The sequence below is a fragment of the Neopelma chrysocephalum genome, unplaced genomic scaffold (assembly GCF_003984885.1).
Source record: "Neopelma chrysocephalum unplaced genomic scaffold, ASM398488v2 Primary Assembly neopelma1_97390, whole genome shotgun sequence".
In the NCBI taxonomy this organism is placed as follows: domain Eukaryota; kingdom Metazoa; phylum Chordata; class Aves; order Passeriformes; family Pipridae; genus Neopelma; species Neopelma chrysocephalum.
The window spans coordinates 4,205,242-4,222,936 of NW_020926031.1; the positions used below are offsets into that span (position 1 = coordinate 4,205,242).

Consider the following 17,695-nt stretch of genomic DNA (forward strand, 5'->3'; position numbering starts at 1 on the left):
GTTGAATGTACAACAGGAGGAATATAGTTATGAATAATTTCAGCACTGTTTTTATATGCAAGTGCATGTATGTGTTTGTATGAGGATTTTATATGAAGATCTAGGCTTTGGCCACGCATATGGAGATAGGCAAGTAAGGGAAGGCACAGGGAGTGACAATTCTGCAATTTTACAGTAAAATACAAAATACAGTTTTATTGGTTGAGCTTGTGATTTTTACACTTGATAGCATTTATGAAACTGTGTTAACACACTTCATAACATGTCTAATGAATTCCATCAGTTTCAGGAATTTGCTGGGCACAGTAAATTGAAATCTGTTGATTGCAGTGGAAAGCAGAGACTGAGAAGAGTATAATGTGGGACACATGAAACCCTTGTCATCTGTTCAGCAGAGCCGCAACTTCAGATATTTTTGCAGTTGTCTGTAGATCAGCAGCTCTACCATCATGGTTTTCACTTGCTGTTTCATGAGGTTTTACATACTTGTACACTAGACATAATAGACTAAAAGAAAAGGTCAGGGTGCATTTAGACATCCGAGCAAACATGATCTAAACTGAAGCTTCTACTGAGACGTGTGGTCCCTACCAGGCATTCCTAATATTTTCTTTTAGTGGAATATAGTGATCATGTGACCACAAGGTGAGTCAGTTTGTTTGGATGAGAAGAATAGTTTTGTGACAAATCAGCCAGCTGAATTAACTCTGTGGACTTCTGATCTCTAGATGAGTGAGATGGGGAGAATGGGAACAAAATATGAAGAGTGAGGGAAGGAGCAAGTCTGCCAGCTTTGGTGGCAGCTCCCTGCTAGATTGACTTAGCTGAGATACCAAATTACATTTGCAAATTGCAGAATTTTGTAAATCACCTTAAGCAGCGTTTTCCTCCCTTCCTCATGCTGGTCATTTTCTCCCTTGTGCTGTTGTAGCACGTTAGTACAACCATACAATGAACTGGATTGGGAAGATGTTCTAGCTGTGAAGTAACTTGAGTAAAAGATTCTTGAGATGGATCAGTTCCCTATCACATTGCAGTGGTCGCAACAGGATGGGAGCAGCTGGACATGCAATGGGAGCTTCTTAAGCAGATATTATTCTTGATGAGTTGGATTTCAGACAGACACGGACAGATAGAGAAGACAGAAATGGTCAGGCATATAGCCTCAGGGGTTGAGGAGAGAGGTGACCAGTGCTGGGGAAGATTTGAGATAGTTTCTAGAGAAAAGGAAAAGGTCTGAGAGAAGCTGTTTGGGGAGGACACGTGTGGAAGAGCTTTCGCATAAGAGAGAGATGAGAAAATTATGTGGAAGGAAGGAGGACTGTGAAAGACCAGTCCTAGCCTCTGAAGGAGCTTTATGGGCAGTGTATGATGTAAATGGACTTCTGGTTTTAGCAAAAAAAATTTTTAGTAAAAAAATGGAAATTAACATGCATGGTCAGTTTTGTGATCTCAAAATCATGGTATGATGTTAAAGTTGCATAATAGTGTTGTCTTTTTGCCTAGTAGTGTGATGTTTTGTAAGAATTTCATTTGGCAAACAGCATAATTAGAGGTATAATATTTGCAGTGACAATCCAGTCCATTAATTTTTATTCTGGCTTAGCAATATTACAGGGAGTATATTTACGACTATATTTAGGTGGCTTTTATTTTCATTTGATTGTCTGGAAATCTTTGTTCTGAAACAGGAAAAATAAATCAGTAGATTGAGACATTTTGATAGACAGATTGAGACATTTTGATAGATCACAGAATTCCTTAAAAACTCAGTAGTGAAGAGCATTACTAACACATATACTTTTTATACCTTTTACAAAGAATTATTGTTATTGATATAGAAAGAAAGAAACTTCAGAGATCAAGAGAAAAACCAGCAGCTTCTCCTTCCTAGATCTTTCTCCTTTGATCAGCATCATCATATGTAGATTTGGACTGAAAGGCATGGAAGGTTGCCAGAAGAAATAAGATGGAATCATTTCTAGATGGATTGCTTGCAGTTTTCGTCAAGTGTGTAGTGGCAAAAAGTTATGTAAGCTGTTATCTGGGAATTTGAAGAGGAAGGAGGACAGGGAAGAGGGATAGGAAGATCGGAAATGGTAGAATAAGAAAATAAGTGCTTAAGTACTTTCCTTTTTTGTGTCCATGTGTGGTGATGGTGTTGTTGGTTTGTTGGGTTTTTTTAAAATGAAAGAGCTAAGATTGAAGAAAGTGGATTAAAATTAATTTAAGGCTACAGTTTAAAGATATAGGGACTGCCAGGGAATGTAGATGCAAAGAATTGCTTGAGTGTTGCTTTTCATTGCACATCCTCTACTGTTGTGCTGTTGCAGTATTTCATAGGGTGGTCTGTGAACTGCATTGGTAACATGACTCTAGTTTTAAAGTCCCATCCCCATCACTCTATCCAACTACTGCTATCTCCCTCTACACAACTTTTCTATGAACTGTAGCTGTTATTTTCCTTTCTGGTGCTAAATCTCTCTCATACAGGATCTGAGTTTCTCATCCTGACTCTCCTCTGGCTGATCTGGCATGCACGTGCATTTTGTAATGGGTGGAGAATGTGAAACTTGTGGCTCTTTGTTCTATCTCCATCACTTTCCTTTGCAACCCTCCCAGTTGTTAAACCAGTAAAATTGAAATCTTGATTGAAGTGTTAAATTGCAGTTTTTACCCGCACTAGCTACTGTCTGAAGAAAGTGTGTTGTTCTCTGCCTAGTAAACTTTGAAGCCACAGATTTGTTATAAATTGTAACTTTTTGTAAATTTGTCTTTCCCTCTTTGTGACCCCCTTCCCTACACCACCAAAACGATACATTTAGTTACTCTTTCACAAGTAATTGTGTGAGAATATAGCATCTTAAATATCCTGTTACCTAATGAGTGTGTTTCATCTTTTGATTTGTGCCAGACTGCTTTTGGATGAAGGTTAGTAATCGATAAAAATTAAACCCAACAGTCTAAAATGCATTAAAATAAAATACTTAGTTACTCAAGAAGAGTATCAAAATAGATTTTACACTTGAAATTACTTTCTTTATTGAGCTTTCCTGATTTTTATCCCTCCCATCATTCCTAGGTGTTTTATTAACTATAGATCACTTAATTATTATATTTAGCTGAACCAGTGATTTCATCATTTGCCTCAGTTTTGTGATATTTTTTGCTGCTGAAGTTTCAAAGTTGGGGTTTTTTTTGCTTGTTTATATTGAATTTAGACTGTTTCAGTAAAGTTAGGTCTTAATATAACTTTCTGCGTTTTCCGTATCTTTAATAATACACTTTAGGTTTTTCAATGGTAAATATGATAAATTGAAATTTTAAGAGCATATTTTTTTAATTCACTGTGATTTATCTGTGTGTCTCTTTTATTCTTCTGATTCCTTTGTTGAGCTATCTGTAACCTCATATATTCTGATTCCAAGTTTTACTTCTACCATGCTGTTTGCAGGTAAGAAGCTGAGAATTAATAGCAGTGTAGAAGGGCAGGTTAATATTTTAGCTTAAAGCATACAAGTAGGGGGGGTCAAAAATATTATTTCTGATATTTCAGTCTTTTACCCTGATCTGTCTTCATGCTTTTTCAGTCATAAACTTGAGGTAAAAATACTGTGTCTTCTTCATGATTTTGTGGTATCAACAGAAAGTGTAATGAAAGCAAAAGCCACGTAACACCAAAACAATTGTAGTTGTAGTTCTGAATAGGAAAATAGTAATTTAAGAAGATAGTGTAGGTTTAAAAATTATTTTAACTTATCTTGGCTATGAAAAAATATTGAAAAGACATTTTCTTATTTTCCCTTTGTATTTATCTTGTATGTTCAATTTCAGTGTTACAGCTTCAGTAAAATTTGTTCTCTGCAGTCATGTGGCTTTCCACAGTGAAGTGAGGACAGCTATTAAAGTGTGTAAAATGTGACTATAATTTTCCAAAATTGTTAAGTGAGATTTTAAGATGGATTTAAATGTGTATTTTGGAATTCTCTTGTTTTCAGTATAATTAACTTACTTTATGTGGTCATCCTTTTTACACGAAAGAAATTTCTTTGTATATATTCCAATATAAAATATGTATATATATTTCTTTCATTACAGAAATGAACTTTTTGGATACCCTATGGGGAGATGCGTCCTTGACATGGAGCATATGTTTGGTCATCTTCAATCTGAGGCAACAGTATGTGTGCTACATATAACAGAAAGAGACCAGCTGAATGGCTACGTCACAATAAGAAATTGGTCTAAAAATGTTAGTGTTTCATGCCACTAATGTAAGGTTGGGAAAGCCTAGTAACCCAACAGTCAAAAGAATTACTTTTTTGTAAAAGCCAGTTCAAAAAGAACAAGCAGTCAATATATATTTTACCATGTGTTCCCTGATTATTTAGCACTGAATCTTTCATTACACTGAAATCATGGTGTGAGGATTGGTGGACAGTGTCCCCCGCCCACCATCCCCGGCACACATCTGGCAACTAAAGACTGTGTCAAGATGACCTCTGAGGAGATGAGAGCATCTGTTCTCCTCTCTGTGGTACGGGGTAAAGTGATACCTGCTCAGTCAGCTGGAGATGAAAATACTGAAAATGCTTTGGACACCAGTGTTATAAAAAGACATACTACCAGTTCAGGAAGGCAAACCACACATACTCTGTCATACTTACACAGACTGGAAGAAGAAAGTCTTCAGGGCTCAGTGCCCAAAATATTCTCTCTGGCAAAAGAACAACTGACTAATGACAAGAGTAATGAAAACTTCTGGGATAGGAGCAGCTCCATCCCTAATCCAGTGGAATTTCTTAACATTAACTGTAACATTGTACAGAAAAACTACAAGAGCAGTATCCCCTGCAGCCAGTTGTATCAATCTTGTGATCCTTTAGCAGGGGGAGAGGCATGCCTGGAAACTGGAATTCCTGTTTCACTGGAAAGAGCCATGCTTGCTGAAATTCAGTTGAAAGTGAATGGACCTTCATTAAGAAACCAGACAGCAGTAAATAAGAATGACAGCGGTGATCCTGACAAAGTGGCCTTTTTTCACTTACATTGTGCTGGTGAAAGGAATATATCAAAGGCTTTGTGCAGTTTACACAACAGCTTCATTTTGGATGACTGCTTGCAGCCCGTGAGCGTTGGTGATGGTAATACCTCTGGTTCCTCAGCCTGCACTTGCAGCATAATGGAGTTGACTAATAATTCCGAGAATGAAAATGGGCAGCAGTTGTATGAAGATGCTTTAAGGGATAAGTATTTATGTCTGGAAAGAGCACCACGAAAGGTTAAAGTGGCGTGCTCAGGTCACAACTTCTATGGAAATAATTTTACTGGAAGAATGCCCTCAAAGCCCTTTCTGAGCCATTTTGAAGACTGCAATGATAACTGTGAAGATGAGTTGGAAGAGGATTTTTTTCGAAACAAAAAGGAACGTTCTACTCTATTAATAAGACGTTTCTGTAAAAATGATAAGGAGGTTAAAAAATCAGTTTATACTGGAACGAGAGCAATTGTTAGGACTTCACCTTCAGGGCACATAGGAACTGTTGCTTGGAATTATGTTGAGCAAAGGAGAAACAATGGTGGCTTGAAGCTTTCTAGGATTACAACAGAACAGCTAACTGTAATTCAGTCCTTAATAAAATGGAAGTTTAATTCCTGCCTTGAGAAGTCTTTATGGTATGAGGTAAGCTTTTCATAGTGTTTTTTTGTTTGTTTTGTTTGTTTTTTTGTTTGTTTTTGTTTCTTTGGGTTTTTTTAAGTTTTCATAACCTGATGACCTGTCCATTAAAAAAGCACCTTCAACAAGTAAACAGTAACACTGAACAGGATATTTCACTTAACCACATTGAGCAATCTTATGTTGAACACTGTTTTTTAGAAAAATGTAGTCATCTTTCAAAATTCTTTAGGTTTAAAACAATATGGGATAAAAAGAATAATTTTATATGTGTATAAACTGTATGTGTATATATATACATACATATATATCTATATAAAATGCATATAGGTACATATTTATACATAGGTGTATGTATAAATTTAAATCTTGCTAAATATTACCTGTATGTAAAAATATAACACACCTATATACAGATTAGAATGTATATGCATTTTTTATATTTATATTTTGAATTGAAAATGTATATGATATACATTTGTATTTTTGCATATCTATAAAATAGATGTATTAATATATATTATAGATCTACACCATCTACATGTTAAAATGAATAAGCTCTAGAGAGGGGAAAAGAATCAAGATAAAGGAGAGTGTAGTCACATAAGCTGTGCTTATGAACTGGTCCTGAATAAATGTAAATCCCTTCTGTCGGAAGAAATTTCTAGCAGTTAATGCTCAAACTCTTCAACAACTTTCACTAGAACTGAAATGGAGGAAAACTTACTTGTATAGAATCATAGAATCATTTAGATTGGAAAAGTTCTAAGATCACTGAATCCTACTGTAAAACTGATCAAATGGATTCTATGAAATTTTGTCAGTGGTAAGGAAGGAGGGGACTTGGTTGTTCAGGAACTGCGTGACAGTTGTTCCCTCCTCTAATATTCTCATGTCCTTCTAGAAACTAGTATTTTTGCACTTAAATGGTTGATTGGAGAGTTCTATAAGCATGTTTATGACGTTTTTGTACCAGGCTGCAAGGCTTTGTGGTACTGTTCATTACTGTGAAATTTCCTATACTAGTCAGTGGAGATCCAGACTTGCTGGTAGAGCAGATGTACTGCACGATGCATGGTCGTGCTCCCACGAAGGGATGAATGTGATTTTGTGTGCCTTACATAACATGGTGTATGCTCAGGACATTTTTATCATTATAAGTTTTTGAGGGGGACAGAAGGGAAAATGTTTTGTAGCTGAGGTTGCTGAAGGATGGATATTTCTTCGTTGGATATTTCCAATTTGACATGAGTTCTTTAGCTTCTGTCGTGCGTGCTGGTTTCCCCACTTTCCAGCACTACTGTATAATACTGAACATACAGCATTTTAGGGTGTGAGGGCTTTAATTTGAACACTTTTTATAGTGCATATATATGTACAATCAGAAATAAATGTAATAAGTACTCACTGAATAATTATTTAAATAGGAAAAGGTCTGTCTACAAATGAGCAAAGATAAACAGGCAAAAAACAGAGTGCTTTACAAAAGCACTCTGCATAATTACAATGCACAGAATGTTTTCGCGTGGTCAGAAAAAGCTTAAAACTGCTTTTCTTTCTTCTTCCAGATGGACCCTAAAACTATTTTTTTCCTTATCAACCTCTGTATTTAATCTCTTTATGTATAACATACATCAAGTACTCTCTCAACAGTTTTTCTGTTATTTTAGCGCCAAATATTGCTTCTGTAGCAGTATTTCTATGTGTTTATGGCTAATATTATGAGCATTATAGGTGGATTTACACAAACATAGAAATTACCTTAGAGGATGTGACAAATATATGGACCTGTTGAACATATGCACTTGGTTAAAATAATGTAATGAATTATGAGCATTAGTATGAAGCTTTCATGCTAATAATCAAAGGAAGAAGGAAAAAGTAGTAAATGAATGTGGTAATTTGTTCTTCCTTTCCCCTTATCTCACCCTTTGAGCATGCATTCTGTTTGGAACAGCTAAGTGAACAGTAGTTCTGTTCTTCAAGAGGAAAAAAAAAGTTGGAGAAATTAAGTTTTCATAGCAGTACTGGTGTAACATGGAACAATAGAGACTTTTATGTTTTAAGTAGGAAAATGTGGGTCTCATTTGTGCATATCCCTTACATAAAAATTCTAACGCTAATAAAGGAAAGGCACTGAACTGTTGTCTTGCTGAATGATTTTTTCTTTTTTCTTCCCCTACATAGGGAGATGGGAGTCAGGCTTTGCACTATATAGAAAATACATGAAGTTATAACTTTTTCCATGTAGCATATTATTAGTTTGTAGATATTCTATATGAGATTTAGACTCCTCTGCTCTGCTCTGGATGTGTTGTATGAAGAGAGAAGATTTTTACGTTGAACTTTTTTTCCTATTTTGCACGTAGTTTTTGTAGCTATATGCACTGCAGCACTTATCAGATGAGTGTGTGTAATATGGCTGCTCATGAGACATTTGTTTGTCTGTGTTGGAACAGTGCAAGCTCCTCACATTAATACATATTAAAGAAGTGGCAGATGCAATGAATCTGCCATACAAACAGCTAAGGAGAGGGCGAGTTTTGGTGTTGGCTTTGCTTGGGTCATTACTTGGGTTCTGCTCAGCTGCATGATGTTAGCAATCTGACTAATTGCCAAAGTCAGAGTTTCAGGAATCTGTGAGACCTCAGGTTCACAGTGTTGAAGTACACCTCTTCTTTTCCTGATGTGTGGGTGTTTCTGCTGTAATAATAATAATAATAATAATAATGGCCAGTCTTCGCGAACGAAGATTTTGGGAAAGGTCTTTTACCTTTCCAGCCTGCGCAATGGATTTTTTAGGTGAGACACAGCCTGCGCTGAACTGAGCCCACCCTTTAATCCTAAGGTTCATCTGCCGGGGCCAAGCAAGCTTGGACAATGGCAGTGAGGTCCTCAGGACGTAGGTTTGTTTAGAGTGACCTTCTCATAGATGGATGGCCTCACAGGGCTAACGGGCTCCATCTGCCCGGGGGACTGGGATTCGAACCTGGGTCGCAGCGGTGAGAGTCCCGCATACTAACCACTAGGCCACCAGGGGTCCCAGTTTCTGCTGTAGTGGTGATGTAATATGACAAAAGGAACTGTTGACTAAGATATTAAATTTGGGTAGCTCACTAGACTATCGCAGGGTGATTCTCTCAAGCCAGGTAAGTGACTTTGAGATGTCCAGATGGCAGCTGCAACAACATAGTTGCAGTGCATAATAGCTGAATTCTTTAGTTAAGCTTATTTTGTAGGTGTCAGTACTATCTTTGCTGTGTCATTACATTCCTGGTGTCAGTAGTTTGAGCTTTAGGAAGCAAGAACTCTGCTGGCTTGCTTCATTCTGCTCAGATAGAAGTTAGCACTTGAATACATCTGCCACTCTTCATAGTTGCTAAGGCACTTCTGAAATGCCAAATACTAATAAGGCAATAATTAAAAAAGCATCAAATGCCACACATCTGTTTCCAGACTAATAATTGTATTGTAGAGTTTTCTTGTAGGAGTGTTTCATAGTTAATTTAGTGATTTGGTATAGTACTTCAACATTTGTTAGCATCAGGTTGTTTGGGTTTTTTCCATGTAATGTCCATGGTGCTTTTATGATTCCTGTGTAAAATCAACGGATTTTTGGTTATGCATAGCTAATGTAAGGAGTCCTGTATTAGGAGTTCTTTATTTCCCTAATGTTGAGGTATAGTAAGTTGGTGGTATCTATTAAAAAGAAGTTAAGGGGAGAAACAAGATTTGGAGGTAAACAATTTTTACTATTCCATGTTATTAGTGTGTGATATCTAAAGTAGTCATCTTGGATAATATTTTTAAATCAATAGAGCCAGGCACAAGTAGTTTTCTGTTTAATAGATAGTATTTGAGATTTTTTTTCTATTTAAAATTGATTATTAATTCTGAATAAATTCAGAATTAAAATAGATATTTTTTAATTAATAAAAGCACTAATTTTAATTGTGAACCTACAGAGAGCTCAGTTTCCTCCCTCTGCCGTCCCTCTCCCTGCCAGAGTTGTATGAAGAACTCAAGTCAATGTATCTTTGCTGCATGCTTTTCTAAAAGTATAGATAGATTGACTGTTTCACTGTCAATCATGGAAATAGTGTTTGCTTAGACTGTTTCAAGGAACATGTTATGCCAAATGCTAACGTGTTTTTGAACAAAGGAAGGGTTAGTAAAGCTGTATGTCCAGAAGAACATTTTTTGGTTGTTTTTCTCAGGTGTCGAGTTAATTGTAACCTTGATTTTCAATATTTTGTCAGAATGAATAGTATATAACCTTCTTTTTTATCTAGTAGTATCTTGGAAGATACACTTTTCCAGTGTATTCAAAGCATAATTTATATAATGAAGAGGCCTATGTTGATTCTTAGGAAACGAAACAAAAGCTTGAAAGCATCCAACCCTCTTTGCTAATAATAATAAGCAGCATAAGAGTCCTTGTTTGTATGCTGTATTTCACTCAGATGACTGATCTGATTTAGTAGACACAAAGCTTATGGAGTGTCCACATGAAATCACCTGGCCATAGGAGTCTCATTAGTGAAGTTATTCTGCCAAACTGTGAGATTCACAACCCACAAAGCAGCCTAAAAAATTAAATTGTTACTGGCTTTCACTTCTTGGTTCTTTTTAATTGTTTCTGTAGGAATTTCAGGTCTGGGTGCGTTGTCATACCATCTTTTTGTTAGGATTATGTGGTTTTCCCACAGTTTTTCCCTCTCGTTACATATTTTAAAAGATGGAATCCTATAAATGGAGTTTTCCTCTCCTCCCTTAGAGTTTTGCATGTTTACCTAAAATGTAGCACTGCTCTTTATGTTAAAGTTTATGCTGTACTTGTACTTTTATTTAACAAAAAAAAAGGTTGGTTTGTGATTCTATATTGTAGAATACAGGCAGATTTGGGGTTTGAGACTTTTTAGTTTTCCATTCTGAAATAAAATTTCTCATCCAACATGCTGAAAGGAAAAAAATGACATAAAGCAAATAATTTGGAAGTGGTTGGCGTGTTCCTCCACTCTAACAGGTTTTTTTATCTGACTGTGCGTGAATATTTTGCCAATTACTAGTGTTACTGTGTTTTTTAGACATAAACCTTTATGTTCTTATGTTAAAGTAGTTGGTAGGTATGGACAAGCTGGTTTTTATTCTACCTGGACCCTGTGTTTGTTGTTTCTTTGTTTAAAGTAAATAGTTCATGAGCAAAATCGACTATTTGGAAAAAAAATCAGGGAAGCAAGAGAGAAGCCAAATAGGCATGAAATTATGTTTTCCCTTCAGTAAGTGCTGTAAAAATAAATTGAACTTTTTAAAATGAAGCTCTATACTTATATTTGCTTTGAGTTGAGTTACTCCAGTTTTTAAGGCTAGCTTTAAAAATAGAAAATTTACCTTTTGTCTGTAGAAGAAATCAGTTTTACCACCATATTGTGTGATAGACTTTGAGTAAATCTCCTAGTACTTTGTATTATTTTGTAGTTGCCTTATACCTTTAACAATATTGGGCCAAATTATGAACAATAAGTTTTAGCTGTGAGCACACTTAGGTATTTAGAGCCAATAGTGTGGGAGTCTTGGCAAGAGCAATATATTATGCCTTCAGTTTTTCCACATTTTCTGACTTTCCTTCTAGTGACTGTTCATTAACTGTAAAGAAGCATGAAGGTCTGGTTTAGAAAATCTCCCTGCAGCACATTAAAGAATTCATTTTAGAGCGTTAGAGTTGGACACTTTTCTAAATTCTTTCTCAGTTGAAACTAAGTTACCTCCATTACCTATATGACCTGTTGAAAAGTTGGGTTGTTTACTCTGGTATAAGTGAGTAAAAACTGTGCCATATAATGATCACTTTGTAGGTGAGTGAATAACTAAAATCTGAATTTGTGAGATTTCATGTACATTTTAATTTATCTTGCTTTTCTATGATCTTTCAGGATCTTTTAAAAAGAAAGTTTTCTAAAATGGAATAAGCTTGGCTTGACAGTAATTGGTAGGCAGATATCTTACCGGTATGAAATTTCAAGGACCTAGAGGAAAAATCTCTACTGTAAAATTATACTTGCCACAATATCTAAGGCATCCTCCATGAGATATGAGGCTATTTGGTTTCTCTATTTGTGAAAAGTCGTTTGATACAGTATGGTTATGAGTCCTCTGGTCATGAAATTTTCTTGAAAATACAGACTGGTGGCAGCTTAAAAAAAGGAATAACAATTGAACATAACACAGCCATTAGGTACTGTCCAAGTACATCTGAGCTGGAGTATCAAGTGACAGGGGAGCTCTTAGGGTGCTCCCACACCAACCAAAGCTAATTACATCAGTTGGAACCAGTGTGACTCAGGGCAGTGTGACAGCATACGGCTTTCATCAGGAATGTCGGAAGTGGGGCAGTGCTGGAAACATAAACACTTAACTCTGGCATTTGTAACTATTTTCTTTTTTTTTTTTCATTTTTATTTTTCTAATAATTTTACTAGAAAATTATATATTTTGTTTAAAGTAAATAGTTCATGAGCAAAATCGACTATTTGGAAAAAAATCAGGGAAGCAAGAGAGAAGCCAAATAGGCATGAAATTATGTTTTCCCTTCAGTAAGTGCTGTAAAAATAAATTGAACATTTTTAAATGAAGCTCTGTAACCAGATACAAAAATTTTTGAACTGAGATTGAAGACTCACTTTTGAGATGCATTCATCAATCCCCCACATGAGTATGAGAGAGAAAAAAATGTTGGATTGACTTGTGGTCATTCTTACTTACAGATAATATTCTTGTCTTCCCATTTGTTTGAAGTTCGAAAGAGTCTTTTCATCTCTGGAATTATAACACTTATAATACATAAAAACTTAAAATTTCCTTAATATAGCAAATACTCAAAGATGGAGACCTACAAAGAAGGGTACTGTCATAGCATGGAAACAAGCAACAGTAATAAAAAATTTAATTTTATCTTGCAGTCAGTACATGCACTTGTTGCAGGACTCTGAATACTTTAATTGACTCTTGTGAAAATAGGTTGGGGTTTTTTCCCTTAGCTTTTCCGGTAACTGTTGAGTGTTGCTACCATTTGGACTTTGAATCCACAGCAAAATAATGGGAACTTCTTTTAAGGTGATTAAAAGTGATACTTATGTACTGGTTATTTTTTATGCTCTTCTCCTGACACTGTAAAAATTGTTTTCAAGCAATCACAACAGATACAGACCTTCATTAGTAAATTGTGGGCAAAACAAAGGATGTATTATTAGCTGCTCTAGTTTCGTGTTACATCAGTGTTAGTTCTTAAAGTGTTTAGGAATTCCCTTCAAGTATTAGAGAATGGGTGAAATCCTGGTCATAGTGTAATCTGTTTAAAATCTCCTCTTGAGATAATGTTACTTGGAGGGAGAAAAAGAAGCATGTGCAGAATGGAGCTATTGGCTTTATGGGAACCATAATTTTACGTCAAACATTTTAAGAGACAGACATATGCCAAATTTGTATTAAGCAGTTTTAAAACTATGGTTTTAAACTAAAAATAGTTATACTAAATATGCATAATGCATTGTAATATAACTTGGGTGGGATCATTAATAAATAAAACTTCCCTCAGTACCTTTCAGCTGCATGTGCTGTTATTTACTGTTTGTGTTACCACACTGCTTGGAAGCCCTGCTTCTGAATCCTGGCTGTATCCTAGCTCTTTTACACACAAGGGATGATCTCATCTGTTCTCTAGACATAGAGGCAGTTAGTTGTTAGTGAGCTCACTCAGGGTTTGGAGAAGATAAACTTCTCCCAAACACTCTCCATATGCTGTGGCTAGATTTTCTTTTATCTCAGCATGCTTAGTTGTTGTGTGCTGCACTGTAGTCTGCAGAAGAGGCATATCCTAAGTTTCCAGTGGGGAAAAGAAATCCCATCAAACTTACCAACAGTTCTAAATGTTATTATTAGGGAATTTTAGAGTTATGTGCATAAGAGCAAAGAAAAACCAAGTGTTTAAGAAAAATGTATATCAGCCAATCAACACTGAAATACTTCTAGGCTGAATACAAGGCTTGAATGATAATTCTGAATAGTTCATCTTTCAGCAAAAACATAAGAATGTATCTAAACCATGGAGAGTTGTTCTAAATGTGATTGTGAATCTGATCAAGAGAAGACTCCTGAGAGAAAATTGTCCTCAGTATTCTTCATTTTAAAGTAGGAATTCGTCTTGAGTAACTTTGCAAACTTAGAACATCCTGCAGCATGCTTGAGGCCATTCTAGTTCTGACCCTATGTGTAAGATTTTTTGCTTTATAAAAGCACATTACCCTTGCCATGGGAACCATAACATTGGACTTCTTGTCTGTTGTTTACAATCTTGGGACTGCACACAGTGGCTTGTGTATGTAAATGTATATATTTTAAAGGGAAAAAATGTTATTTCATGAGCATTCAGAATATTTTCCTTTTAGGAAATTAACTTGTATTCTGGCTTACCTGTGTGTCCTTTTGAAACTTGCCTTACTTAAAATACAGTCAGGGAGAACTACAAGAGTGCAAAACCTTTTGCTATGTGAACATTTCATTGAGATGTAGTGATTTGCTGCCAGCATAAAGAGACTTTGGTCTATTCACACCAAGTCACTCAACAGGGTGGAGGCTGTAGAAGAGATGGGTAGAGGTTATCAACAAGCATGAAGTATAACATGGATGATATTTAAAACAGCAGTGTATTAGTTTTCTTCTCTGGTAGTCCAGAAATAGAGGGCTTTGTTTCTTTTTGTTTTATTTTCTTTTAACCAACAGATTGTGGATGGACTTTTATAATAATGTGAATGCTTCTTTTGAGCAATAAAGTTCTTTCATCTTTAGCAGGCATTTGTGAATCATTGCATATGTAATTTAGCTTGCACAGTGTTTCTTTGCCATTAGTTTGTAAAAAATGCAAATTCAGCTGTTGTAAATGATGATCAGTTTTGAGTAATATTTTTTTTTAGTTTTGAATACATTTTCATCACACTTTAGCTTTGACCAGCTGTTTCCTGTTTTCCCACCCAGTGGTTCAGCTGCTGAGGAGATAAATGCATCAATGATTTGTTTCAGAATTAAAATTACCTTTATAAAATGATGAAAGAGTAAACCAGATAAGTTAGACACCATTACAAGTAAAGTTATGCTGAAATTCAGAAAACAAAGTATTGTTTGCTGTACCTAGATGTTTCATATATTATGAAGCTTTTGCTACACAGGGAGCTCATTTGATATAGAAAAATTAATCCAGCATCGGAAATGTCAGGGTGAAGTTTTGTGTGGGGAATTTGGGTGTGTGTGATGGAATTTTTCAAGCAGTTCCAAGTTTTTGTGTTCATGTGAGAATATTTTGATTTATTTGATACAGGATCTGTATAAAGACTAGACCATGACATCATATTGATCCTACTCTGTTCCCCCTCCCCCGCTTCCCCAGTTTTTGGACTGCTTTGGTTAGAGGATATGTTCATTTTTGTAATCATACAAACTATTTTGAAATTTTAGAACTGAGTTTGTATATGTATTCTTTCAGAATAAAGCAGGACAAGGGTGTCAGGCAAGACAGGGAAGAGTTGGTATATTACCTATCTATTAGGACTGGCTTGTGCAGTGCACTTCGTTTCTTTTTTTATTCGTGGTGACTTTACTCCATATCCACACAGACAGCAGCTGTGTTTTGTCCTGGTTTCAGATATCTTTCTTCAAAACCTTTAAATGAGTTAGTTACGAACCTAAAGGGTGTTTGTATAGATAGTAATTAATGAAAGTAATATCCCCTGTCTTCAGATTTGAGGTCATCACTGTGTAGGATTGTGGAAGGAACTCATGTTGCCCCTTCTTATTTTTGTAGCAAGCTGTTCTGTGACATCCAGCCTCACCTGTCCATTGTTCTGCTTTAGTCCTTTCTGTTACCTAAGTGGTCAGATTTTATTAAGTCTGCACCCTCTGGCATGATAGAAAAGGACACAAAGATAGTTGATAGCATGCTAGCTCCTGTGGCCAGTGATTCCCCCTGGATTGAGGGCTTTAAATATTCCTTACCTGTTAGGTCACTGAGTTTCTTACCGGTGAGTAGCAGAGGAAGAACTGGGGCTTTGTCTACAGTGAAGGTCCCAGCTCCAGAACCTCAGAGCATGCATTTGCTCCCATGGACAAAGTACTGTATCCCTCACCTATTTTTTTTTTTAACCCATTTATAGGCCTTATCCCATACCATTTTAAGGGCTCTGCAATCTTCTACAAATGCCAGCCTTAACAGCATTTACCTCAGGATATGATCCAGCTGTTGCCGTTTGAAAAGACTCACTCCTCCCTCTTGCACTCACTTCATTTCCCTATAGCTTTTCCAGGCTCCTTCTCCCCAGGTCCCTTTTTATGGATGACTCCAAGATCTGCTCTCTGTTTCTAGTCTTCCTGACCTTGGAAGTCTCCATGGGAATTCTCATTAAAATTAGTGATGGGAAGGGGGAAGCATTCTCCTCTCTTCCTTGAAAACGCTAATTATTTGTGACTCCTCCTAACTGGTTTTGCTCTTTTTACTTTAGGCCTACCAAGTAGCTGTTTGTTCTTGTCTCCTAGTGCCATTCTTGAACGTATCCTGAGCTTGCTTGCTATTCCCTAGGTTAGTGGTCTTTATGGAGTCTCCTTTATCCTTCAATCTTTTATATAGAGAAAAAACTTCCGAATATATTTCCTGTTAGCCCTCTACTACTAGATAGTATGTTTTCATAGTATTCATAATCTGCTCTTCAGCTGAGTCTAATAGTTAAGGCTGAATTTCCAATTGTGTGGTCTTAATCAGCATTCCTGCTTCTATGGCTTTAAGTCCAGCACTGTTGAGCTCATATAAATTCATGTGTGGCATCTGTACCATTTATAGCTATTATATTTCAGCTTTAATTTTTTTTTTGTCCTCTTTCTTTTTGTGTTCTTTTTGTGGATCTTTTTTTTCCTGTGAAGATTAGTAAACAGCCTTCAAACTTTACATTGGGTAATTGATATGCAAATTGTTGTACTATTATACTTTTAGGCTGTGGTCGCTTTCCAAAAGAGCTGGTATTTTTGGCTGAACTTTAATGTCCATTTCATCGAACTATCATGGAGGGTAGTACATTTGTAAGTTTTTTTTCTACTGCACTCATCAGGGTAAAAAAAGAAGTATTTGCTAATTAGTATTTATATTAGGCATTAATGACCAGATTCCTCTGATCCTTGCTGAATTTAAATATCTCCAGTCTGCAATAAACCACATGGAAAACAACAGCCAAGATGAAAGCAGATTCACAGGACATACCCATGTGGTTGTGACTCTGGATCTGAGAGAACAAAAACTGAAAAAACCCTTTTTCGTTAAGTAAAAGACGTGGAAATTGATTTAACAGTAGTGGGCAGAAATTGCTAATGAGATATGAAAGGTAGTTAGCTGAAAGAACTAATGAAAAGGAGCCAGTGTTCTATGAAAAACTTGGAAGGAAAATAAAAGAGGTAGTTGACAAAGAGTCCTTTGAGTTTTGGGACTTGAAAAATATAGAGAGGAAACCCCAACAAAATCTGATTTCTAAACCTAACCAGAACTAACAGTTTTACTGTTTTTCTGTGGAACCAAGACATATGTAAACCAGTGTTAATGCTGTCATGATGGTTATATACAAAGGTTGCACTTTCAAGTAGAAATATAAACAAAATTAATAGAATTTGGAGAGAGATTATGAGTCATCATTTGATTTCTAAATCATTGTGAACTGAGGCTCTCTGGCAAGGCTTGGTGTGACAAGGTCAAGCATGTGTGGCAAGGCTCAGTAGTTGGGCAGTTTTACTAGCTTCTTGGGGTTTTATTTAGATGATATTTTATAGTTGTTTTTTTCCTCAACAATATTTTCTGCTATGGAAAGTATCTGATGAAAATAACATGCTACCTTTTTTTTTTTTTTAATGGTTGTTAGTTAAAAAGATTCAGACTTGCAAGCAGAGTTACTGAATCTCAAGTTTGATTAAAAATCTATTTCAAATTCTTAC

General features: G+C 36.0%; 1 protein-coding gene across 1 annotated transcript in view; it reads left to right on the top strand.

Moving 5' to 3' along the window:
• The window catches only part of PLCE1 (phospholipase C epsilon 1), a 151,142-nt gene that overhangs the window by 18,411 nt on the left and 115,036 nt on the right, over nt 1-17,695 (top strand). Inside the window, exon 2 of the mRNA XM_027672461.1 lies at nt 4,099-5,683. Within this exon, the coding sequence (XP_027528262.1) occupies nt 4,496-5,683 (1,188 nt within the window). The 5' untranslated portion in view covers nt 4,099-4,495. The remainder of the gene's footprint in view (nt 1-4,098; nt 5,684-17,695) is intronic.